We start from the raw sequence: 26,407 nt of genomic DNA on the forward strand, positions 1-26,407 counted from the left end.
TGATTATCTTGGGTCTTATGTTTTCTGTCTTTTTACCCCAGGACTGACAGATCTCAAAAAGATTGAGTTGGAATTTCAATTATGAACAAGTTTGACAGTTACCAGAAACAAAAGGCTAAGGAGACAGAAAATCCTGTGCTTAGTACCTTATTTTGTAGGTCTCACAGGATTTATTATTCTTACCTGCCAAGCTATCTCTTCTACTCATTTTAAAAGTGATGCACCCCATCATGCTTTGCTGTCCATAAATTTCAGAAGAAAAGAACATGAGATCTGAAAGACATTTGATTGACTCTCCAAGGATGAAATGTGTTAAATAGCTAGGTGGCTGGTTAAGGGTTTTCCCCCTCGCCATTTCCCTTTTAATGCATAGGTTTTTATCACTGCTTTTTAAATTTAATAGAAGCATTTACATCAACAGCTTTTACTGAGTGGCACATCCTAAGTATTGGGGTACATGGATCATAATACACACACTTCCTTTTCTTCCCATCTGATTCGTTCAGCAAACATTTCTTGAGCAAGTTTGAGCGCTTTTTCAGTAGAAGACTACCAACAGGTGGAAATAGGATGCACTGCTTAAGATCTGGCCTCCACTCCAAAAAGCTTATAGTCTAGCTGGTAAGACAAAATTTAACTGTGTGAGAAGTTAAGAGTGTACTATTTAAATCATGAGTGAAAAACAACACATAGAAGACCAGTTGCTTTTTGCTCTTCCTAACATTTGGTATCAGCACAGTCCGGGCTCCTCTTGCACTCCGAGCTGCAGGTGTTTATGCATTTCTTAGCCCTGTGTGCTACTTCTAATCTCTTTGTTGCCCAGAGAGCTGTTTTTCTGTCTTGTGCTGTCGTTTCACCCCATGAGTCATGGTGCTGTTTTCTAGGTCCAAGAATACCGTGAAGCCCTGGAGGGGATACTGATCAGAGGCAATAACGGGGTCCACTTGTTGCCTGAACTCTACGCCATCCCACCTGACAAGGTAACCATGTACTTGATTATCTAGAAGGAAGTGAGTTGGGCTTGGCCATTTGGTATTTTTCATTCCTCTTTCAGACCTAACACTTTTTCTCCAGAAGTGGTTTCTTGAGTCTTGGGTAGCATTGCTGTTTATCACAGAAGTTATGGATTTAGAGCCATGCTTGACCTGGAGGTTGCCCAAGGGAGGCGTTAGTTGAGGACTTTCAGAGGGTACCTGTCCTTCTTCCGAGCTCAGGACCAAGCAGGCCCTAAAATCACAGAACACTGTTGGGCGCCATGTTGTTACATGTTTCCGTGGAAAAAGAAACCAGACAGAATCTCCCTGGGAGAGGGGGAGAGATGTACAGGCATACCTTGCTTTACTGCCACTTTGCAGGTAACTTTGCATTTTCTTTTTTTACTTTTACAAATTGAAGGTTTGTGGCAAGCCTTCATTGAGTTTTTTCCAATAGTATTTGTTCATTTCATGTCTCTGTCACATTTTAGCAATTCCCACGTTTCAAACTTTTTCATTATTATATTTGTTACAGTGATATGTGATCAGTGATGTTTAATGTTACTACTCAAGTTACTACGTGTGTTTAATGTGATGTTTAATGTGATCAGTGATGTTTAATGTTACTACGTTAAACTTGACGGTTCGGGTGATGGTTAGTATTTTTTAGCAATAAAGTATGTTTAAATTAAGAGAGGTACATTTCTTTCAGACATAATGCTGTTGCACACTTAATAGATTACAGTATGTAAAAGTGTTAAGTCGCTCAGTCATGTCCGACTCTTTGTGACCCCATGGATTATAGCCTGCCAGGCTCCTCAGTCCATGGAATTCTCTAGGCAAGAATACTGAAGTGAGTTGCCCTTCCCTTCTTCAGGGGATTTTCCCAACACAGGGATCTGAACCCGGGTCTTCTGCATTGCAGGTGGATTCTTTACCATCTGAGCCACCAGGGCAGACCTTAGTATATAGTGGTATAGTGTGAACATAATGTTTTATGCAATGGGAAACCAAAAGTTTCGTGTGACTCCATTTATATTCAGTTTATTGCAGTGGTTTGGAACCGAGGTCTGCCTGTACAGGGGTAGTTCAGAATCTCTTCCTTTCAGTCACATAGTTCCTGAGCTAGAGCTTGAGTGATCACTTAGAAGCCATCCTATATCAGGAAAAGAGAAACTGGCCAGTTCCAGGAAGATGCCCAAAGGTAGTTTTGTTCTATTCTCTTTCCTAAATTGGGTCATGATGGATTGATATATCTTAATGGGAAGATTTCCCTGTACATATCTCATGTTAAGCAGAGAAGAATCCTCATTTCAAGGCTTATTCTCTTTTGAATGTTCCTGTGGCTTTAAAGCTTCATTAAGACATTTTGGGACAGAAGAGACTTCAGAGAGCAAGGTTCCTCCCGCAGCTGACAGGGCCTGCACTAGAGCATAACCCTGCGGTCACATAGCAGCTTGGGTCTAGGAGTTTGTGGTAGAATCAGGCCCACAAGCACATGGTCAGGGGACTGGTAAAGGCCTTGGAAATTATCTGCCTCAGTTCAAAGAGGCTGTGGAATCTGTCAGAGCTCAGACAGCACTGGGGTCTGCTTGGAATTAGACCCCAGTTCAGGGCCTCCTGACAACCGCACCGTGCTTCCCACTGGGTGGTGCATTTTTGGGGGGGTTGAGAGTCCGTCATTGTACAGACCAAACCATGGAGCCTGCAGGGGCTGTTTTCTTTCTGAGTTTTCAAGGCCTAGATTTCCTGCAAATGTATTCATTTTACTATGTGTGATGAGTGTTGTTGGGGGTCTGGGTGCTGCTGATGGTGGGGGCTGGGTAGTTACTTCCTAGCAACTGTGTGTTCAGGTTGCCCCTTTTCCAGAACTGAGGCACTTGACAAGACTAAATTAGTCATGGGAGGTAATTTGGAACCTGGAAGCAGAGCAAGGGAAACTGAATAGCTTCAAGGATATTTTACCTATTTTATAGTGGAGATAACCATCCATCCATGTTCCACTAAAAGGCACATTTCCTGACTGTAGTAAATGCTAGGTGTTATATGCTTTTCTTGTGAATATTAACACTTCTGGCTGCACGGTGTAAAAGGTTACTCTGCAACTTTTTCTCATCTGACCTCCATGCTTGTACTTGTCATTTCAGCGTCCTCATTTAATCCAGTGTATTTACACATCAGCTAGGCACTGATTTTGAATATTCTTTTGAGCACAGTTTGTATTGGCTGCTTCCAGATGACAGCTGGGAAGGTTCACCCATCCCATCAGTAATACGGAGAGACTGCCGCAGACAGAGCCACCCAGACCCCTATGGCACCTTTGTGCAAATTAGAAAAAGGGCCTCATTCTTGGAGCAGCCACAGCCCTGGGCCAAGGCAGCATCCGCCCTGGGTTCCAGCGTCACTCATTTCCACAGCTGGACATACTTCTGCAAGGCACCACTGACCAATGGGGCTTCCGTTGAACAGCTTGAGACTCAGGCAAGCATGCCCAGCAGACGTGCTGAGGAGCAGCTGCTCTGGGTCGGGCAGCACGGCTGGGGCACAGAGGGGTCATGATGCCAGCTCTCCCTCTGCCAGCTTGCAAGCTAGGGAGGTGGGAGGAGCAAGTACATGGACTGAGGACAGATACCAGAGTGCCGTGCTGGTGGCAAAGGCTTGGTGCATTAGAGAACCTGCAAACTGATTGGAAAGACTGAGGTGGAGAGAGGGAGACACACACCTCTACGGGGAGGCAGGAGCTGGCCGTGGGTGGAAGAAGGGCAGAACTGGGCTCTTCTGTTCTTTGCATCAACCTGTTCCCATTCCAGATCTGCGCAGTCTTTCTTAACACTACTTACATTTCAAAAAGTTTTAATGTACCGTCTGACTGTGAAAGTAATCCTGCAAACTGCAGAACATTCAACATTCTATAGTAAGAAAATATTTCTCTCTAATCTTACATTGCAGTGTTTTGGAGAATCTCCCTCCACTTTTTATCCTATTTGATTACTCATAACATTTAATTCTGTTCAGTTGACAAGCTTAAGTTTGTCTTAGTTAACTACAGCAAAATTTTAAAAATTTACTGAATATGTTCACATGGGCTTCCCTGATAGCTCAGTTGGTAAAGAATCCGCCTGCAATGCAGGAGACCCCGGTTTGATTCCTGGGTTGGGAAAATCCGCTGGAGAAGGGATAGGCTACCCACTCCAGTGTTCTTGGGCTTCCCTGGTGGCTCAACTGGTAAAGAATCCACCTGCAATGCGGGAGACGTGGGTTTGATCCCTGGATTGGGAAGATCCCCTGGAGAAGGGAAAAGCTACCCACTCCAGTATTCTTGGGCTTCCCTTGTGGCTCCCATGGTAAAGAATCTGCCTGCAGTGCGGGAGACTCCAGTTCCATTGTCCCTTCCTGGATCGGGAAGATCCCCTGGAGAAGGGAGAGGCTACTCACTCCAGGTTTTCTGGCCTGGAGAATTCCACGGACTGTGTAGTCCATGGGGTTGCAAAGAGTCGGACACGACTGAGCAACTTTCCCTTTCAGGTTCATATTAACATCACTGATGTTATTAATCAACAAGCAGAGAATAACTCGCCTAATGATGTGAATTTTTCCTTTGGAGAAGATGTGTTTTCTATTTCCTTCAACTGGTTTATGTTTTCTGGAGAAGGAAATTCTCCAACCCCCAACCAACCAATGTTGTAATGATCAAAAACCCAAAGGTCAGCATGGACTTGACAACAGAGAAGATTGCAGACTGACTTTTACAACATGTAGCCAGCACTGCCCATCAGAGAGAACTGTAGTTTGTTTTAATGAGTCAAAAGCCCCAATGGATTCAGCGTTTTGAGTCCCTGATGGAAAATGAGTGATCTAATAAGACTCTGATGCTGGGAAAGATTGAAGGCAGGTGGAGGAGGGGATGACAGAGGATGAGATGGTTGAATGGCATCACTGACTCGATGGACATGAGTTTGGGTGGACTCTGGGAGTTAGTGATGGGCAGGGAGGCCTGGCATGCTGCAGTCCATGGGATCGCAAAGAGTTGGACATGATTGACTGAACTGAATTGTATAATTGTTTTTCCTCAATAAATAGCGCCACCTTCTGGTGATTTTCTTGCATAGGCACACAGAGTTCATGAACACCTGAGGAGAACAAGATAGAAAGCCAAAATAGCGTCCAGAACTACACTGCCACGGCTGTTGACTGATGTTTTACATTATTGTGCCCATAATACAGTCAGACATAAGCATGAGATCTGAAATTTCTTGTCGCCCAGAGCTGTGCCTAAAGAAGGCAGGCCTGACTTTCAGAGCCTATCTCTCTGCCTTTTGCCATCCGTATGCTTGTGGGCAGAGCGTTGCTTGAACCAGGCCTGGGCTGGAGTCCCACCTCTGCTGCTTTTAGCCACGTGGCCCCCACATGGCCCCCACGGGCCTCAGTTTTCCTGGACTCCCTGTCCCAGCTCTTGCACAGAACTGGTCTGGAGGATCAAACGAGTGGCACTTTTAAATCCTCTGTGCGCTCCCCATGTACAGTGCCACTGGCTGTTTTATCCTCTGACGTTCTACCTTGGGGTTTTCCTCTTTTGCCAGGTGGATGAAGAGTATAAGAATCCTCACACGGTGGATAGAGTTCCCCTGGGGAAGGTGCCGCATCTGTGGGGTCAGTCCTTGTACATCCTCAGCTCCCTGTTGGCAGAGGTAAGGGACTTGGGGGCTTCACTGCCTGGAAACCATCCAATTGGAAGTTCAAGGGACCCTGGAGGAGCACAGGGGCTCTCTGTTCAGTGTGGCTGTGAATGTCCTTTGCATCTTCATGGCAGTAAAATCAACCGATTGGGGTTGGTTCTGAGGCTGGAGGCTTGGACTTGGGTCCACCCTTACGGTAAACCCTTTCCGGGTTACCTGCAAGCCAAGCACTCCCTGTCTCTCCCCCAACACCCCTTCCCGCTAGCATTTCCCATCTGTGGCTAGAACGTGGGTGAGTGGACAGTCAGGAGGAGGCTGGAAACTTCTCAGCCAAGGTCCGCACATGTGTGAGAGATGCAGGGTTTGGGAAGCTACTGCACGTGGTCTTGACTCTCCAGTGCTCTCTACAGGAAGGGACAGTGGCTGGTTTTCTGTAGTGAATTTGTATCAGATGTTCCCTCAGGCCATAGTACCCCTGCTGCCTCTGACTCATTCCTTCTTGGGAAACATCTTTTTACCCCCAGGCTTACGTTTTTAAAATACAAATGCTTTTGTGACAGTCCTAAGTGTGAGTGCTTTTTATCACTTGGCTCCTCATTCCTGGGAGGATCCTGCTCAGCTGAGTGTCTGGACCCCTGGGGAGGGGTGCGGGGTGGGGGGAAGCCTGGGGAGCAGTGGGTTGGATGTCACTGGAGTTCCTGGTATGTGAGAGAAGACCCAGGTAAAGCTGTCACAGTGCAGGTGGCCCTTAGGTGCTGAGATGGAGTCGTGGTTTCATGGATATGATCATCTCTGCAATGTCATGGACATGTCCTTGGGCGTGGAAGCTGTGTCTTACACTTTTTTCTTTATGAGTAGGGAAAAATCATGTATCTCCTTTGGAAAGCCAACCCTGCCTCTGACTACCTCTGTAACCTTGGGCAGGTCTCTTAACTTCCCTGGGCCTCTCTCTCTTCATCTTTATTTATTTACTTTTTTAATGTTGTACAGCTTTTGTTTAAATGTAGATTTTTTTTTTTTTAAGTTTCCTCATCTTTAGAGTAAAGAGGTTGAGTTTGATCATCTCTGATACGGTCCAGCTCTGATTTCTGTATCAGTGAAATCAGGAACAAATGCCTCTGCTTTTGTTTCCTCCTCCCAGAGTGAAGGCCCTCATATAGGCCCAGCGTAAGGTCCACCTTGTCCTCAGGACTCCCAGAACACCTTGGTCCCCTGTCTTAGGGTACCTGTCATTTATAGATCATGTGAGGAAAGCCACATTCAGAGAGTACTCTGCCAGGAGGGAGGGGAGTTTTTTTGTTTCAGGACAGTCAGCTCTGGGCCAAGTCCTCATTCTGCCCCTCATCCTGAGCTCAGTGCCTTGGTTTCTCAGGCCAAGGCACCCGGTAAGGTGGTGTGAATGGTGGTGCCTACCCATTAGGAGGACTGTGCAACAGAGCTCAGCACTGTGCCTGGCACGGGGTGAGGGTCAGGGAGCACGAGTTACCCTTATTCTCCCAAGGTTGGCATGTTTGACTAGCCCTGGAGAGCTGGCTGCTGTAAACAGGATAGAGTGCCATCTAAATGCTATAGTATACAATATGTTCAGAGAAAAGCAGTTGCCTTGGAAAAATATAAAGGACTAAAATACTGAAGATCTTGAGCCTCCACATATTTTATTTCCAAACTTAGGTTTAAGGTGAACTTTTAGTTTATCTGTGTATCATGGCGTTGATACTCCTATTTTCCTAGGGATTCCTTGCTGCTGGTGAAATTGATCCCTTGAACAGAAGATTTTCCACTTCAGTCAAACCTGATGTCGTCGTACAAGGTTTGTGTGTTTCCTATTCATATTTAACTTTGGAAAACCAATGTAATTTTTACAGCACATTTAATTTTTTTAAAGACTGTGTATGGATATACTTTAGCATATATCAGTTCTGTGAAGTACGTTCTATAATTCAGCAGCTCCTAATCTCAGAGTTGGTTTCTAGCCAGCAGTTTTCTTGAATCTAAACCTTGATTGCAACTGGGGCACAAGTGATTCATTGAGCATCATTTTTCATAACTGCTGTCTTTTAAAAAGTAGAATGTGACCTTGCTGAAAACTCAAAACCCAAGTGAGAGTTCACTCATTCCTCCCTTGGAGGTCTGACTTCTTTCCAGAGCCGCTGGTCCATGTTCTCACCTGCCTCCCCTCCTCTCCAGCCGGCACTTCCACGGAAGTGCAGGACTAGCCTAACCACTGCTGCAGCGCTGGCTCTGACCGCCCCGTGACTTCTCCTCTCTGTGCCTCAGGCTCTCCCTCCCACGGAGGACTCTCCCTCTCAAAGGGGACTCTCCCTCCCAGGGGGGACTCTCCAGGAGTGCACACGCCTCAGAGTGACCTCTACACCAGCTAGTATCAGCGCGTTGTGTCTATGCCTGTGTACCCTAGTGTACACTGTACATTTCTTAAGGACAGCGGCCTTATTTTTGTAGCTTCTGTGTTGCTTGATACACACACACTCAATATAGCAAAAGCAATTATTGAGAAAATGAAAGGAAACCCTGTCTGTGGCCACGGACGCATTTCGCTGCACTTGCCTGGGTTACAGCAGAGGTCGTGTGCAGGTCATCACCAGTCAGTGCTGTGTCCTAGGCCTGCCGAGACACGCCCAGCCATCACAGCATCTTGATGAGGGAGAAACTGTGACGATCATGGTTATCATCCCCCTCTTACATGTGAGGGACCCACAGCTGACCCCACTGTTTCTGCCTGTCACTGGAGCACATGCTGCCAAGTGATCCCTTCAGTCCACAAGGCCACTTTTCCAACTGTGGGCTGGCACAGCTTGACGGAGCCTGAGCACCATTTTTTTTTTTAATGCAACAGAAGAAAACAGAGTAGAAAATATCAGAGGTTGTGGCCTAGAGGAACGGGAAGTCCGGTCTTGGAAACTTCTCTGTGTGCAGTTCTGTCATATCAGCAGGCTCACAGGTCTCCTCTGAAAGAGTCACTCCCACACAGTGACTGCTGTTCGGCTGTGATCAATGCGGACCTCTGCATGGTGTTGGAAGCTTCCAGAGAGATGGATGTGAAGGGCAGCTGCTGGCCCACTCCTGCATGGCCAATGTCCCCATGCTGGGGCCTGGGGCTTACCTTCCTGTCTCTGCTTGGCTCTAACTGTAGGTTCCCCTCAGGGCCTTGTTGTGAGGCTCAGATGAGGTCATGGGTATTAACATACTTTGGAGAAGTCTCACATGCTATGTAAGTACAAACAGCCTCATTTGTAGGTATCATAGCTTCAGGAGTCACCGGCCTCAGGGTTCAGTGGTAGTGCTCAGGGGGCTACATCAGCAGTAAAGAAGTCTTTCCTCTGGCCTCAACACCGCCCCAAGCTGCTCCAGTTCCTAGCAGGCTCCACACAGCTGGACCTGGCAGTGGCCACTCTCTGTATGGCCAGAGCTCCCTTCCTCTAGCCCCCTCCCTGACACTCCTTCCCTTTGTCAATGCATGATCCCTTCTCTTAAAAGCCGGTGGTACTGGTACAGCAGGAATGGGGGTCTAAGCCCATCTCAAACCCCACATCCCAGGCATCCCAGAGCCCTGCCTGCCAGAGAGCCAGATGCCCAGCCTTGCTCCCTGGAGATGGGCCCCAGCCCGGCCCACTGGGGTGTGCGACCCACCTCTGGGGTGGCTCTTGCCCATCAGCGGGGTCCGTGTGCTCTGCTTCCCGGTGGGCCAGGCTGCCCTACTACCACCAGCCCACAGGTAGGTCCACCCTTCCTTCTCTCCTGAGTGTATAAAGCTCCTCCCCATCAGTCAGAGAGGCAGGACATTGGTAACTTGGCTTGTGACCTGTTGCAAGCCATTTCAACTGGTCTTAGACTGTCTTGTACATTGAGGGCACTTGTTAAATATGCATTGTAGGTGTTGAGGGGAGATGAGGCCAGAGAGAATTGGGAAGAGCAACAGGACAAGTGCTGTCCATTTCCCTTCAAAACCTCCCAGCCTGTGGCAAGCCTGCTCATGTGTCTATGACAGATCAGAGACAAGAGCAGACGGCAGCGAGTGTCTGTGAGGGGACAAGGGCCACCGTCTAATGCAGACACTACGTTCTTGTTCACAGTGACTGTTCTGGCAGAAAACAACCACATTAAGGAGCTTCTGAGGAAACATGGGGTCAACGTCCAGAGTATCGCTGACATTCATCCAATCCGAGTCCAGCCAGGCCGCATCCTTAGTCACATATATGCCAAGCTTGGTAGGTTTGGGGAAGTAGCAAGGTGTTTTTGGGGAGGTTGCTTCTTGGTTCTAGGCTTGGGATCTGGGGGAAACTGTGATATATGTAAATTCTAAAGAGTTGGGCAAAGCACCAAAGTAGATGGTTTGATTGCTTTGATGTGAAGAGACAAGCCGGACAAGCACATTCCTCTCATGTCTGTTCAGGAGATGTCACCTCAGGTGGCCAGTGATTTGTCAGATATATGGTAAAATAAAGAGCCATTTGGAAATTCACAACTTAAGCAGTCATTTGCATCTTGATAATGTTTCTAAATTTTTTCCATGGTCTAAAAAATGCTCATTTACCCATTAAAATGGAGGTGTGTTCTCTTTATCTCAAATCTGACTGTTTAGGATCGTGGTTCCATACTAAATAAATAAAAAGTAAACGATAAACTCCTCTTAATAGTTTTATTCCATATTGATGTTTTACTGGGTGCTGTTTTTATATATGCATGAAAAGAAGGGAGTGGAATTCTTAATTCATCCTTGTCCCAAAAAGGATAACAGTATTGGAAAAACCAAACCCTAGAGTGAGTTGTTTAACATATCAGTAAGTTCAGGCTTAGGCAGAATCACTTGGATTAGATGTCACTGTGCCTGCTCTAACTTGAATTTCTCTCTTACTTTCTACACAGGACGGAATAAGAATATGAGATTGAGTGGGCGACCGTATCGGCACATTGGTGTCCTTGGGACATCGAAACTATACGTGATTAGGAACCAGATCTTTACTTTCACGCCCCAGGTGAGAAGAGCAGGCCAGTAGCAAAGCAACAAGCATTTGTTTATTAAGCTCTCTTTTTCTGTTTGGCGAGCTACTTTGAATGCAGCAGGATGTGCATGCAAGTGTTCAAATACAGACAAAAGATGACATCCAAGACCTAACACAGTCCTTTACTCATGGTTGGTGCTCAGTAAATGCTGCTTAGCTCTGAGTATGCCATCACTTCCAGTATGAAATGCACACATTTTAAAAAGTGGCTAGTGCATGCCACTTACAGCCCTTGTGCCCCCTAACACTCTCTCAGCTTGTCAGCAGGGCCTCTGTCAGTGGACTCCCACATGGGGAGTCTGAGTTTTCAGGCCCCAGCCCCCTTGATGGGATTCTGAATATACTGCTTTTATGGGTCTTCTCTTTAGAGTTTTTGTTTCCAAAGGAAACTAGCCCTGTGGAATGCAGATGAGCAGCTAGAAAGGCCAGCTGAGGGATCAGTTTGTCAGCATGAGGCACAGCCCCGGGCACATAGTTGGCCATGGGCTCATGGGTCAGTCACCTCAAATTGCCCTTTCTCATCCAGCCTGTGCTGCTTGCTCAAATCTTAGGAGTTATTTCCCTTCATAACGAATTTTAGACCAGAGTGGAGTGTGCATGGGTCCAGAGGCCAGGGCAGCAGTATGATTTTCCTGGACACGATGCAACAGTGCCCATAGTTCACGTTAACCAGGCCGTCAGTCAGGTAAACAGTCTCCATGTCTCACCTGCTCTCAGCGGCCCTACTAGGAAAGCATCTCTGAGCTCAGCAGCCCTGGACCGCAACTGGAATTAAGGAGTTATTGATTTCCTTTCAGGGACAGCAGTGCTGGCTAGGTCCTTAAATCCCCATCTGAGGAGCCATAAATAGACCTAGCCTAGCGCCCTTTCCTCCCACAGTTAGTGCTAATGGAGCCCTAGCTCCAGGCTGGGGCAGATCGATGGGTGTGGTCACAAGGAAAGCCCCATGATGGAGCCAGGGTTGAGTCTCTTCTCTGGAAACAAAATGCAAGGATTGGTGCTGCGGTGAATGACAGCTGAGGTTGTGTGGAGGGAAGGCAGGACAGTGTTGAACCTGACCTGTTGTGACTTGCAGTTCACCGACCAGCATCACTTCTACCTGGCCCTGGACAATGAGATGATCGTAGAGATGCTGAGGATTGAGCTGGCCTACCTGTGCACCTGCTGGCGGATGACGGGCAGACCCACGCTCACCTTCCCCATCACGCATACCATGCTCAGTAAGTCCGTGAACTTGATCTGCCCTGACTCATGTCCCATGGGTGGTCTTTAATCTTTGCAAAATGTTTAAAATGAGTCCCATGGACAGAGCTAGGTACCAAAGAGGGTTCTGAGCAGTTAGGGTTCTGAGGTCGGGAACCTCCTATACGTACTTTAATTGGTTGGTGTTGATGAACACGTTTCAGCACATACCCAAACAAAGTATTCCCAGATGGAGTGAACTAATTCATCTGTTTTTTTTTTTTTTTTTTTGTCTTTTTAGCAAATGATGGCTCAGATATTCATTCCGCTGTTCTTGCTACAATTCGCAAACTAGAGGATGGATATTTTGGAGGAGCTAGGTAATTTGTGATTTTTTCTAGAAAACAAAAGTAACATTGACCTTTCTTAAACCCTTTTACTGCCCTTCTCCCATTTTTCATATCCACTGCTGAACATAGAAGTGTAGAGCTTTGGAGTAAAAAGGAAGTTAAAACATCTAATCCGGTTTACCCATATGAAACTGGAATTATCTCTAAGCAGTATTTGCTGGGTGTTTGTGAAGCTTGTATGGGTGCCAGGAGGCCTGGAGCATAGAGCTGTGAGCGAATCAAGTCTCTCTGAAGTGTCCCCCTTGAGATGCATGTGTGGAATGTGGAGTCTGTTTCTGGTGCCTTGGGGCTGGTAGGTGCTCAGTAATCAAATCACTCCTTGGCTTGAGGGTGCCAACACCTTAAGGGATGGGGGCTCACCTCCCAGGGACACCCCTGTCACAAGGTAGAGGATTTCTCTGTAGCCTCTGTGTCTTGATCTCCGTGAAACTCCTGGAATATGCCAGAAGGGCCCCAGGAGAGCCTCAGCACGCAGCCAGCTCAAGTCACATGTGGCCTTTCCTGAGGTCAGGGAGGCTGCCACTAGGTCCCTGATGGAATGCCAGTTGCTAGAAGTGTTTGGAAATTGAAGTTTGCCTTTCTTCTCACATCCTCCCATGCCAGGGACCCTGCTGCCATGGTAAATTTTTTAAATTGTAAACTATATGTAATATAAAATTGCCCACCTTAACCATTTTAAGTGTACAATTCGGTTGCATTAAGTACATTCACATTGTTTGCAACCAGTCTCTTAGAGCTCTTTTCATCTTGTAAAACTGAAACTCTGTACCCCTGAAACCACTCTCCATCTGCTCCGCCCCTGGCCCTGACAACCAGGGTCTGCTTTCTGTCTCTAGGTGTCTCTCCTAAGTGGCCTCATCTAGTGTTTGCCTTTTTGTGACTGGTTGATTTCACTTAGCCCGATGTCCTCTGGGTTGAGTCACTGTATTATTTCTAAGCACCAGGGCTGGCACCTCTGCTCACTGAACTTGCTGTGGGGTTTGCTGCACACTTGAAGTGGCCCTTGCTCCAGGCTTCTCCTGGCCTTTCTCAGGAGTGTCAGCGAGGTCCTCCTCAGCATTCTGCTGTCAACATCCCAGGGCTGGTGCCATGACTGCAGTTGGCATCCACTTGTGTACAGTTCATCTCCAGCTTGGATAAGTTACCACCTGGCATATGGTGTCATAACCGACAGACAATACCATACGCCCGTAATTGACTGTTTTCCAAAATGAATTCTTTTTCTGAAATCTTAACATTGTCAAAAGGATACTGTGTACAATTGTTTGAGCATGTAGTGTATTCTGTCTATGTGTCGTCTCACGTTGTCCTTTGCTTTGTCTTGAGCAAATATTCCTATTTTGTATGCAAGGATCTGTAGGCTCAGAGAGCCAGGGGCACAAGATGAGTAGGTGCCAAAGCGCCATGTAAATACTTTAACCACCGTGTTGAGCTGGATGGGGGCTTACAGGAATCGGGAGGGGCTCCTGGTTACAGAGTACGGCAAACAATTCCCAGATCCATGGAAAGAAAGAGGGATGCCTAGGCTCCACGATTCCTACTAAATAATTCATAATTAAAGTTGAATCTCATTTTGGCTCTTTTTTAAGTCTGAGGGTATTTGAGAAACTGAACTCACCGTACATGCCAGACTCTATCCTGTGGACCCACCTGGTTGTTGTTCGGTTGCTAAGTCATGTCTGACTCTTTGTGACCCCAATGGACTGCAGCCCGCCAGGCTTCCCTGTCCTTCACCATCTCCCAGAGCTTGCTCAAACTCATGTCCATCAAGTCAGTGATGCCATCCAACCAGCTCATCCTGTCGTCCCCTTCTCCTCCTGCCTTCAATCTTTCCCAGCATCAGGATCTTTTCCAGTGAGTCAGCTCTTCACATCAGGTGGCCAAAGTATTGGAGCTTCAGCATCAGTCCTTCCAATGAATATTCAGGACTGATTTCCTTTAGAATGGACTGGTTGGATCTCCTTGCAGTCCATGGGACTCTTAAGAGTCTTCCAGCACAACAATTCAAAAGCATCAAATCTTAGGTGCTCAGACTTCTTGATGGTCCAGCTCTCACATCCATACGTGACTACTGGAAAAACCATAGCTTTGACTATATGGCCCTTTGTCAGCAAAGTGATGTCTCTGCTTTTTAATTTGCTGCCTAGGTTGGTCATAGCTTTTCTTCCAAGGAGCAAGCATCTTTTAATTTCATGGCTGCAGTCACCATCTGAAGTGATTTTGGAGCCCAAGAAAATAAAGTCTGTCACTGTTTCCATTGTTTCTCCATCTATTTGCCATGAAGTGATGGGACCCAATGACATGATCTTAGTTTTTTGAATGTTGAGTTTTAAGCCAGCTTTTTCACTCTTTCACCCTCATCAAGAGGCTCTTTAGTTCATCTTCGCTTTCTGCCATAAGGGTGGTGTCATCTGCATACCTGAGGTTATTGGTATTTCTCCTGGCAATCTTGATTCCAGCTTGTGCTTCATCCAGCCCAGCATGTCACATGATGTACTCTGTATATAAGTTAAATAAGAAGGGTGACGATATACAGCCTTGACGTACTCCTTTCCCAATTTGGAACCAGTCCACTGTTCCATGTCCAGTTATAACTGTTGCTTCTTGCCCTGTATACTGGTTTCTCAGGAGACAGGTAAGGTGGTCTGGTATTCCTCTCTCTTAAGAGTTTTCTACAGTTTGTTGTGATCCGCACAGTCAAAGACTTTAGCATAATCAGTGAAGCAGAAGTACATGTTTTTCTGGAATTCTCTTGCTTTTTCTGTGATCCAACAGATATTGGCAATTTGATCTCTGGTTCCTCTGCCTTTTCTAAATCCAGCTTGAACATGGGGAAGTTCTCAGTTCAAATACTGTTGAAGCCTAGCTTGAAGGATTTTGAGAATGACCTTGCTAGCATGTGAAATGAGCACAGCTGTGTGGTAGTTTGAACATTTTTAGCATTGCCCTTCTTTGGTATTGGAATAAAAACTGACCTTTTCCAGTCCTGTGGCCACTGCTGAGTTTTCTAAATTTACTGGCATATTGAGTACAGCACTTTCACAGCATCATCATTTAGGATTTGAAATAGCTCAGCTAGAGTTCTATCACCTCCACTAGCTTTGTTCATAGTGATGCTTCCTAAGGCCCACTTGACTTCACACTCCAGGATGTCTGATCCTAGGTGAGTGACCACACCATCATTGTTATCCAGGTCATTAAGACCTTTTTTGTACAGTTCTATGTATTCATGTCACCTCTTCTTAATCTCTTCTGCTTCTGTTAGGTCCTTACTGTTTCTTCCCTTTATTGTGCTTATCATTGCATGAAATGTTCTCTTGGTATCTCTGATTTTCTTGAAGAGATCTCTAGTCTTTCCCATTCTATTGTTTTCCTCTATTTCTTTGCACTGGAGACCCCAGTTCTATTTTCCATTCCTGGATTGGGAAGATCCACTGGAGAAGGGATAGGCTACCCACCTACTCCAGTATTCTTGGGCTTCCCTTGTGGCTCAGCTGGTAAAGAATCCCCCTGCAATATGGGAGACCTGGGTTTGTTCCCTGAGTTGGGAAGATCCCCTGGAGTAAGGAAAGGCTACCCACTCCAATATTTTGGCTGAGAGAATTCCATGGTCTGTATAGTCCATGGGATCCCAAAGAGTTGGACAGGACTGAGAGACTTGCACTTTTACCTTTACTCGATTAGAAGGCTTTTCTCACTCTGAGGCAGCACTTCTTGCCTTCTTGAGGTTCAGAAACGTGTGAAATCATTTGCATTGCCTGCTTCTGTTTACTCTTCTCCAACTAAGCCATTTGAACCAGTCATAATCTGACCCTGGTAGCTCTGAGGCAGCCTATAGTTTTCTGCCTCCAGATCTAACATTTTAAGAATAATGTTAGAGAGCCACATAGTGCTGGCTCTCTTTCTGTAGGGTAGACATCCCAGGCTTGGGAAGCAAGAACTTGGAGACTGCTGCCTTTGTAGAAGAACCCCATACTGCCAAACCCTGTTCCCAGAGGTTCTGTGGAACTTTTCCCAGACTGACGATAGGGCGACTCTGAGCCAGTGTCCCTTCTGGAGATGTCCCACCCATCACATTCCTTCTAGAGAGAACTTGGCTCAGAGCAGTGACTCTCCCAACATTTACCCCCACTCTCCTCCCTGGGCCTTGTGTGACAGGGACTCATAAAAGCTAGCACTAGTGCACCCAGAGAATCATTTCCTGTGGTTTTATTCTGGTCTAGTTGTTTTAGGGCAAAAAATCCTCAAGGGTTGGCTCTGTTTAAAAGTGGTTCGCTCAGTATGTTTTGTAAAACTTTGGTTGGTTCAGTAAAATAGATATCTATTTGTGTTGGGTTTGGGAATAAGAAATCAGTATGATTCATTTTGGCTTCTAATATGCTGTGTGCTTCCACTTCATACTTGCTATTGAATTTTCATTTTCATTTCTTGGCTGGACTACTTGTATGGGGCAGTCTGCAAGTGACATATTTATGGATTCTGGCAGAAGTGCCACCTAGTTATTGAAAATCGTCTCTGGATGATTCATCATGGAAGTTTGTCCATGTCCACCTATATCTCTAACAAAGTGTCTCCTTGGCAGAGTAAAATTAGGGAGTCTTTCGGAATTTCTCACCACCTCTTTCTACACGTATCTGACCTTCCTGGATCCAGACTGTGATGAGAAGTTGTTTGATGATGCCAGTGAAGGGACCTTCAGTCCTGATAGTGATTCAGACCTGGGAGGATATTTGGAAGACACCTATAATCAAGGTACAGCTTGGAATGCCTTTGCAGGCAGTCCCTGAATTTATTTAAGCCTTGGCATTGTGATAAAGTTGCCCTAAAACTCAAGCACAGAAAATAATTGGTAACTAGTACAACAAAAAAGTCTTCAGAAACTTTGATGTATTAAAATGAATAAAAGAAAGTGTTAGTTGCTCAGTCATGTCAGACTCTTTGCAATCCCATGGACTGTAGCCCACCAGGCTCCTCTGTCCATAGGTTCTCCAGGCAAGAATACTGGAGTGGGTTGCCACTTTAAAAACCTAAACTGCAAAAGTGAGGCTTTTTTTTAAATCTAGAGGGACAAAGAGTTTCAGGAATGGAGACTTTTCACAAAATACAAAGAAACACATTTCCTGAATTTTCAAAGAAGTGGTAGAATGGTCTTGGCTCAATTGGATGTAAGTGATGAAATCTTACGTATATAACATTTCTCAAAGTGAGCAAGGTTGGAGTTGAAGTGACCTGTTTTTCACTTCTAGATAGGACTTGGGATTGGGTCTGTGGGGCGTTCCATAATGTGTAGCCCATTCAGGACAAATGAAAACCAAAAGATTGGATGTTGACTGCTGGCCCTCAGATTGTCTACATTTTCAGCTCCTCCTGGGATGATGTGATATAAACACCATCTTGACCTGTATTTTTCTTTTTTTTAGAATGAAGTTTTTCCAAACGATAACTTTATAAACACATGCATCATCTAGGTAAACCTCTTCCTTTCTAGAGGCAGAGTGGAAGTCAAGTATCTATATCAAAATGTTGTCTTCTGCTAAATCTGTTCAGCACTTGCAGCTACACATAATCAATTTTATGCATTTAGGTTGTTTCTGCAGCTTGTTTTCATTGGCTGTCCTTCTTACCTGTGTAATTACAGAAAGCCAGGACGAGCTTGACCAGTATATCAACCACCTTCTGCAAAGCACATCCTCGAAGTGCTATCTGCCACCTCTCTGTAAGAAGACAGAGGACAACCAGGTTTTCAGTGCTATCCATTCCACTCGGGATATACTTTCTGTGATGGCAAAAGCAAAGGGCTTGGAAATTCCATGTACGTTATTAACTCTTCTCTGCCTACTAAAATAACTTCTTTTATGAAAGTAATGTGTGAGCATAATGAACAAGTCAAAGGTCCTAAAGGCAACAAAGTGCAGCTGTTCACTTCCCCACCTTTCCCCGCCTCACTTCCCCACCTTTCCCTTCTCACTGCCCCACCTTTCCCCTCCTCACTTCCCCACCTTTCCCTCCTCACTTCCCCCAGTCCTTCTACTTAGGGACAACCGCTTTTCAACTCTTAATTGTTTCTTTTCATATTTCCATATCTTTGAATGACCTAAATCAAATCCCTTTTGATTATACAGTAGAAGTGAGAAATAGATTTAAGGGACTAGATCTGATAGAGTACCTGATGAACTATGGACGGAGGTTCATGACATTGTATAGGAGACAGGAATCAAGAACATCTCCAAGAAAAAGAAATGCAAAAAAGCAAAATGGCTGTCTGAGGAGGACTTAAAATTAGCTCAGAAAAGAAGAGAAGCAAAAAGCAAAGGAGAAAAGGAAAGATAAGCAGAGAATGCAGAGTTCCAAAGAATAGCAAGGAGAGATATGAAAGCCTTCCTCAGAGATCAATACAATGAAATAGAGGAAAACAATAGTATGGGGAAGACTACAGATCTCTTCAAGAAAATTAGAGATACAAAGGGAACATTTCATGCAAAGATGGGCTCAATCAAGGACAGAAATGGTATGGACCTAACAGATGCAGAAGAGATTAAGAAGAGGTGACAAGAATACACAGAAGAACTATACAAAACAGATATTCACAACCCAGATAATCACAATGGTGTGATCACTGACCTAGAGCCAGACATCCTGGAATGTGAAGTCAAGTGGGCCTTAGGAAGCATCACTATGAACAAAGCTAGTAGAGGTGATAGAATTCCAGTTGAGCTATTTCAAATCCTGAGAGATGATGCTGTGAAAGTCCTGCACTCAATATGCCAGCGAGTTTGGAAAACTCAGCCGTATCCACAGGACTGGAAAAGGTCAGTTTTCATTCCAATCCCGAAGAAAGGCAATGCCAAAGAATGCTCAAACTACCACACAATTGCACTCATCTCACACACTAGTAAAGTAATGCTCAAAATTCTCCAAACCAGGCTTCAGCAATACATGAACCGTGAACTTCCAGATGTTCAAGCTGGTTTTAGAAAAGGCAGAAGAACCAGAGATAAATTGCCAACATCCGCTGGACCGTCAAAAAAGCAAGAGAGTTCCAGAAAAACATTTATTTCTGCTTTATTGACTATACCAAAGCCTTTGACTGTGTGGATCACAATAAACTGTGGAAAATTCTGAAAGAGATGGGAATACCAGACCACCTGACCTGCTTCTTGAGAAACCTGTATGCAGGTCAGGAAGCAACAGTTAGAACTGGACATGGAACAACAGACTGGTTCCAAATAGGAAAAGGAGCACGTCAAGGCTGTATATTGGCACCCTGCTTATTTAACTTATATGCAGAATACATCATGAGAAACGCTGGGCTGGAAGAAGCACAAGCTGAATCAAGATTGCTGGGAGAAATATCAATAACCTCAGGTATGCAGATGACACCACCCTTATGGCAGAAAGTGAAGAACTAAAGAGCCTCTTGATGAAAGTGAAAGAGGAAAGTGAAAAAGTTGGCTTAAAGCTCAACATTCAGAAAACGAAGATCATGGCATCCAGTCCTATCACTTCATGGCATATAGATGGAGAAACAGTGGAAACAGTGGCTGACTTGATTTCTTTGGGCTCCACAATCACTGCAGATGGTGGTTGCAGCCATGAAATTAAAAGACACTCCTTGGAAGGAAAGTTATGACCAACCTAGATAGCATATTAAAAATCAAAGACATTACTTTGCCAACAAAGGTCCATCTAGTCAAGGCTATGGTTTTTCCAGTGGTCATGTATGGATGTGATAGTTGGACCATAAAGAAAGCTGAGCACCAAAGAACAGATGCTTTTGAACTGTGGTGTTGTAGAAGACTCTTGAGAGTCCCTTGGACTGCAAGGAGATCCAACCAGTCCATCCTAAAGGAGATCAGTCTTGGGTGTTCATTGGAAGGACTGATGTTGAAGCTGAAACTCCAATACTTTGGCCACCTGATGCCAAGAGCGGACTCATTTGAAAAGACCCTGATGCTGGGAAAGATTGAGGGTAGGAGGAGAAGGGATGACAGAGGATGAGATGTTTGGATGGCATCACCGACTCAATGGACATGAGTTTGAGTGGACTCAAACTCATGGTGGACAGGGAGGCCTAACGTGCTGCGGTTCATGGGGTTGCAAAGAGTCGGATATGACTGAGCGACTGGACTGATCTCCTGTCTTTGATGCATCAAGTTTATTCAGTATCTGTGACCTTTCTCTTATGCAGGTGAGGAATTCACCTGTCTTAAATCACCCCTCCTCTACTTCACTTCCTCTAACCTGTCCATGCAGTTATATTAAGGTTTAGTTAAATCAGTATTCACTATTTCTGTCTTTGTATGTATGTAAATATTATTCCCAGTATTAAGGTTTAGTTAAATCAGTATTCACTATTACTCTCTTTGTATGTGTGTAAATGTTATTCCCAACTCAGTATTATAGTATACTACATTATCATTTTTGCTTTTCATTTTTTTCTAAAAATAACAGTTGCCCTTGTAATTAGCTTCACTTCCCTCCAGTGGCCACGCAATAGAAACTTCCACAAGGTCAACCATATATATGAAACTCATGGTCTCACTACTTAGAGTCCAAAAGTCTCCTCCTGTCTGACTGATTGCTCTCTAGGCCTTTTGCATACCTGGCATCCTGGGACTCTTCTTTATTATAATCCTTGGAATCTCCTTTGCTTATCTCTTCAGTTGGGTTCCCTGTTTCTTGATTCTGGCGTATTCTCCCTTCTCAATTTATTCCTTTGGTGGAATACATTCTAGAATAGTTTCAATAGTTTCATTGGAACAGGGCCCAGTGATGGTAGCCCTCATTGTGCGTGTTTCTGAAGTTCACTGACCGTTTTGGCCTGGCTGCCCTCTGTGTCCAGGATGTAGATTTTTTATTTCCAATTGGCTGCATGCTGCATGTAGGATCTTAGTTCCACAGCCTGGTATCAAACCCATGCCCCCTCCAACGAGGGTATGGAGTCTTAACCACTGGACCTCCAGGGGAGTCTCCAGGATGTAGATTTTATCCTAAAATCTTCCTTCACCATCATACTGGAGAATTCCTTCTTGACTCTTCTATTTTCTGTATCTCAGCTTTTCCTCTTGGTTAGCTTACTGTTTTATTTGGTGGAGGACATCCAGTAGTTCCTTGGGAAACAAGTTTATGTCGGGTAAAATTGTTGAGACCTTTCAAGTCTGAAAACTGTTGTTCAGTCACTAAGTTGTGTCCAACTCTTTGCAACCCCATGGACGGCAGCACGCCAGGCTTCCCTGTCCTTCACTGTCTCCTGGAGTTTGCTCAAACTCATGTCCAGTGAGTCAGTAATGCCATCCAAAATATCATTCTCTGTGGCCCCCTTCTCCTCCTGCCTTCAATCTTTCCTAGCGTCAGAGTCTTTTCCAATGAGTCGACACTTTGCAGCAGATGGCCAAAGTATTGGAGCTTCAGCTTTAGCATCAGTCCTTCCAATGAGTATTCAGGATTGATTTCCTTTAGGATTGACTGGTTTGATCTCCTTGCTGTCCAAGGGTGTCTCAAGAATCTTCTCCAGCACCACAGTTCAAAGGCATTGTTCGACACTCAGCCTTCTTTATGGTCCAACTGTCACATCTGTACATGACTATTGGAAAAGCCATAGATTTGACTGTATGGACCTTTGTCAGCAAAGTGATGTCTCTGCTTTCTAATATACTGTCTAGGTTTGTCATAGCTTTCTTCCAAGGAACAAGCGTCTTTTAATTTCATGAATCCAGTCACTGTCTGCAGTGATTTTTGGAGCCCAGGAAGATAAAGTCTGTCACTTTTTCCATTTTCCCCCATCTATTTGCCATGAAGTGATGGGACCTAATGACATGATTAGTTTTCTGAATGTTGAGTTTTAAGCCAGCTTTTTCACTCTCCTCTTTCACCCTCATCAAGAGGCTCTTTAGTTCCTCTTCACTCTGTGCTGTTAGAGTGGTATCATCTGCATATCTGAGGTTGCTGATACTTCTCCTGGCTATCTTGACTCCAGCTGTAGCCTCATCCAGCCCAGCATTTTGCATGATGTACTCTGCATAGATGTTAAATAAGCAGGGTGACAATTTATAGCCTTGTTGTATTCCTTTCCCAATTTTGAACCAGTCCGTTGTTCCATGTCTGGTTCTAACTGTTGCTTTTTGACCTGCATACAGGTTTCTCAGGAGGCAGGTAAGGTGGTCTGGTACTCCCATCTCTTTCAGAATTTTCCACAGTTTGTTGTGGTCTACATAGTCAAAGGCTTTAGTGTAGTCAATGAAGCAGTAGTAGATGTTTTTCTGGAATTGCCTTGCTTTCTCTATGATCCAACATATGTTGGCAATTTGATCTCTGGTTTCTTTGCCTTTTCTGAATCCAGCTTGTACATCTGGAAGTTCTCAGTTCAAATACTGTTGAAGCCTAGCTTGAAGGATTTTGCTAGCATGTCAAATGAGCACAGTTGTTCAGTAGTTTGAACATTCTTTGGCATTGCCCTTCTTTGGTATTGGAATGAAGACTGACCTTTTCCAGTCCTGTGGCCACTGCTGAGATTTCCAAATTTGCTGGCATATTGAGTGCAGCACTTTTACAGCATTATCTTTTAGGATTTGAAATAGTTCAGCAGGAATTCCATCACCTCTACCAGCTTTGAAGTAAGGCCCACTTGACCTCACACTCCAGGCAGGATATCTGGCTCTAGGTGAGTGACTACCCCATTGTGGTTATATGAGTTATTAAGACCTTTTTTGTACATTTTTGTGCATTCTTGCCGCCTCTTCTTAATCTCTTCTGCTTCTGTTAGGTCCTTACTGTTTCTGTCCTTTATTGAGCCCATCTTTGCATGAAATGTTCCCTTGGTATCTCTAATTTTCTTGAAGAGATCTCTAGTCTTTCCCATTCTATTGTTTACCTCTATTTCTTTGCACTGTTCACTTAAGAAGGCTTTCTTTTTTTTTTTTTCTTTTTTTTTAAATTTTATTTTATTTTTAAACTTTACATAATTGTATTAGTTTTGCCAAATATCAAAATGAATCCTCCACAGGTATACATGTGTTCCCCATCCTGAACCCTCCTCCCTCCTCCCTCCCCATACCATCCCTCTGGGTCGTCCCAGTGCACTAGCCCCAAGCATCCAGTATCGTGCATCGAACCTGGACTGGCATCTCGTTTCATACATGATATTTTACATGTTTCAATGCCATTCTCCCAAATCTTCCCACCCTCTCCCTCTCCCATAGAGTCCATAAGACTGTTCTATACATCAGTGTCTCTTTTGCTGTCTCGTACACAGGGTTATTGTTACCATCTTTCTAAATTCCATATATATGCGTTAGTATACTGTATTGGTGTTTTTCTTCCTGGCTTACTTCACTCTGTATAATAGGCTCCAGTTTTATCCACCTCATTAGAACTGATTCAAATGTTTTCTTTTTAATGGCTTAGTAATACTCCATTGTGTATATGTACCATAGCTTTCTTATCCATTCATCTGCTGATGGACATCTAGGTTGCTTCCATGTCCTGGCTATTATAAACATTGCTATTCTTTGGAACTCTGCATTCAGATGGGTATATCTTTCCTTTCCTCCTTTGCCTTTCATGTCTCTTCTTTCTCAGCTGTTTGTAAGGCCTCCTCAGACAACCATTTTGCCTTGTTGCATTTCTTTTTCTTGGGTATGCTTTCGATCACTGCCTCTTGTACAGTGTTACGAACCTCTGTTGATAGTTCTTCAGGCACTCTATCAGATCTATCCCTTGAATCTATTTGTCACTTCCTGTGTATAATCATCAGGGATTTGATTTAGGTTACACCTGAATGGTCTAGTGGTTTTCCCTACTTTCTTCACTTTAAGTCTGAGTTTTGCCATAAGGAGCTCATGATCTGATCCACAGTCAGCTCTTGGTCTTGTTTTTACTGACTATAGAGCTTCTCCATCTTCGCTGCAAAGAATATAATCAATCTGATTTTGCTGTAAACCATCTGGTGATGTCATGTATAGAGTTACCTGTTGTGTTGTTAGAAGAGGGTGTTTGCTATGACAAGTGTGTTCTCCTAGCTACAGATTTTCCCTATCCATATGAGAGATTGGCTGGGTATAGAATTCTAGATTGAAATAAATTTTCCTTGATAATTTTGAAATCCTCCCTTTGCTGTCCTCTTGCTGTCAGTGTTGCTGTTGATAAATCTGAACCCATTCTGATTTTTGATCCTTTAAATGTAAACTGTTACTCTCTTTCAAAGTTTTTAGGTTTTTCTTTCCTCTCAGGTTCTGACATTTCAATGGTGTGCTTTGTTCTGAGTGTATTTTCATCTGCTGTGGTGGCTGCCCAGTGGATCTTGTCTATCTGGAAATGTGTGTTTTTCAGTCCTGTGCAGTTGTTCTGATAATTTCTTGATTCATTTACTTCCTTCCATTTTCTCTGTCCTGTCTCTCTGGTACTTTGTGATTCTAATATTGACCTCCTGGAGAAGTCTTTTATCGTTTCTGCCCTGTCTTTAATTTCTCTGTCTTTTGCTCTGTTCTGAGGGCAGTTGTTTGAACATTTTATTCCACCTGCTCAATTGACTTTTTCCTATTTTGCTGTCATGGTTTAAATCTTTGTTCTCTGAATTGTATCTCTTCTTGTCTCATGCAATACAATTTTTAATTACTCTAATAAAGTTAATGGCAGAGATTTTTGGTTTTGTTTTTACATTTTCTTCTCCCTAAATCGTCTCCCATTTTCCCCAAGTCAATGTTTCCTATTGCTTTTGGTCTGTCTTTCACATTAGTCTTTCCTCCAGTGCTGGGTGTCCCTTGGTTATCTGCTCATGCATGAGAACCTCCAAGTCTGTGAGTGGGGCCTGTTGAGTTTATGGGTGTAGGCGGGGCAGATTTCCCAGAGATGTTCTACAGTCTCCTTCACAATGTCCTTTTTAACCAGTAAAGGTCTGATTGCCTATACAGTCACTTATTCCCCCAAGGCATTTAGCGATGCCTTCAGACATGTGGGCCAGCACCCCCTCCAGAGACGCACATACCACCCCCTTTATACCCTCTTCAGAGAGACCCTTTAGTCTTCTATCAGGGTGAGCAAGGCTGTTGCCAAGTTATGTGGAGTTGCAGAAGGCATCTAGGGAGCTCACGGCCTCTCACACAGCTTCTTCTCTGTCTTCCTTCTTTTGGATGCCCTCTCTCAACCCCAGGTGCTAGAGGTCCATGGTGCAGCAAGCTCCTTAGACGTCTGAGGATTCTCTGGTAGAAATTTGACTGGTGCTTGTTTTCCCCACTGTAGTCTTGGGGTTTGGTTGCCTTTTATCCATTGGCTTTCCAACTCTGTTATTGTCTTCTGCTCAGCTTCCCTATTTTTTAGGATTTGCCTTTTTAAAAAAATTATTTTTGTACTGTTATTGGGGGTTTAAGAGAAAGTAAAATTAAAGCTTATGTTTAATTCACTAGTATAACCTGGAGGTTTATAAATGCTTTTTAAATACACCACATCTTTACCTTGAAAACTTATTTTCTTTAGATGATACAATATAACCTGGCAGAAAAAGACAGCTTAATAACTAAATATTGATGATAACCTCTCACTGTTGTTTAGTCACTAAGTAGTGTCTGACTCTCTTGCGATCTCACGTACTGTAGCCCGCCAGGCTCCTCTGTCTATGGGATTTCCCAGGCAAGAATAGTGGAGTGGGTTGCCATTTCTTCCTCCAGGGAATCTTCCCAACCCAGGGCTCGAAATGGGGTCTCCTACAGTGCAGGCAGATTCTTTACCGTCTGAGCCATTGCATTGTAGGTAGATTCTTTAATGTCTGAGCCACCAGGGAAGCCCCTCAATGATAACATCTAAAGGTGGTTAAAAGAGGATTTCCCTGGTGGTCTAGTGGTTAGGATTCAGTGCTATCCCTGCCAGGGCCCAGGTTCAATCCCTGGTCAGGGAACCAAGAGCCCACAGGCTGTGTGGTGTGGGCTCCCCACAAAGTAAATAAAGGTGGTTATGAAACAGAAGCACTGACGCCCTGCAGTGGCGAAGGGACGCACAACAGTGGGCAGGGCCTTGGCCAATGGCCTGCTGTCTCTGGGCTTCAGTCTCCACATCTGAGAGAAAAAGAAGTCGGAGTTGATCATTTCTAAGGCCCCTTCCAGTTCTACATGCTATGTAGTTTTCCCTGAATTCTAAGAAAAGTGAAAATATAT

General features: G+C 44.6%; 1 protein-coding gene across 7 annotated transcripts in view; it reads left to right on the forward strand.

Annotated features, from left to right (window-relative positions):
* The window catches only part of PHKA2 (phosphorylase kinase regulatory subunit alpha 2), a 91,798-nt gene that overhangs the window by 50,702 nt on the left and 14,689 nt on the right, over positions 1-26,407 (forward strand). For all 7 annotated transcript variants that reach the window (XM_059883395.1, XM_059883391.1, XM_024987966.2 and 4 more), the window contains 9 exons: positions 885-980; positions 5,555-5,662; positions 7,382-7,460; positions 9,742-9,876; positions 10,535-10,644; positions 11,747-11,891; positions 12,155-12,233; positions 16,846-17,015; positions 17,902-18,075. In XM_059883395.1, the coding sequence (XP_059739378.1) occupies positions 885-980; positions 5,555-5,662; positions 7,382-7,460; positions 9,742-9,876; positions 10,535-10,644; positions 11,747-11,891; positions 12,155-12,233; positions 16,846-17,015; positions 17,902-18,075 (1,096 nt within the window). The remainder of the gene's footprint in view (positions 1-884; positions 981-5,554; positions 5,663-7,381; positions 7,461-9,741; positions 9,877-10,534; positions 10,645-11,746; positions 11,892-12,154; positions 12,234-16,845; positions 17,016-17,901; positions 18,076-26,407) is intronic.

This window comes from Bos taurus, chromosome X, assembly GCF_002263795.3.
Source record: "Bos taurus isolate L1 Dominette 01449 registration number 42190680 breed Hereford chromosome X, ARS-UCD2.0, whole genome shotgun sequence".
NCBI lineage: Eukaryota > Metazoa > Chordata > Mammalia > Artiodactyla > Bovidae > Bos > Bos taurus.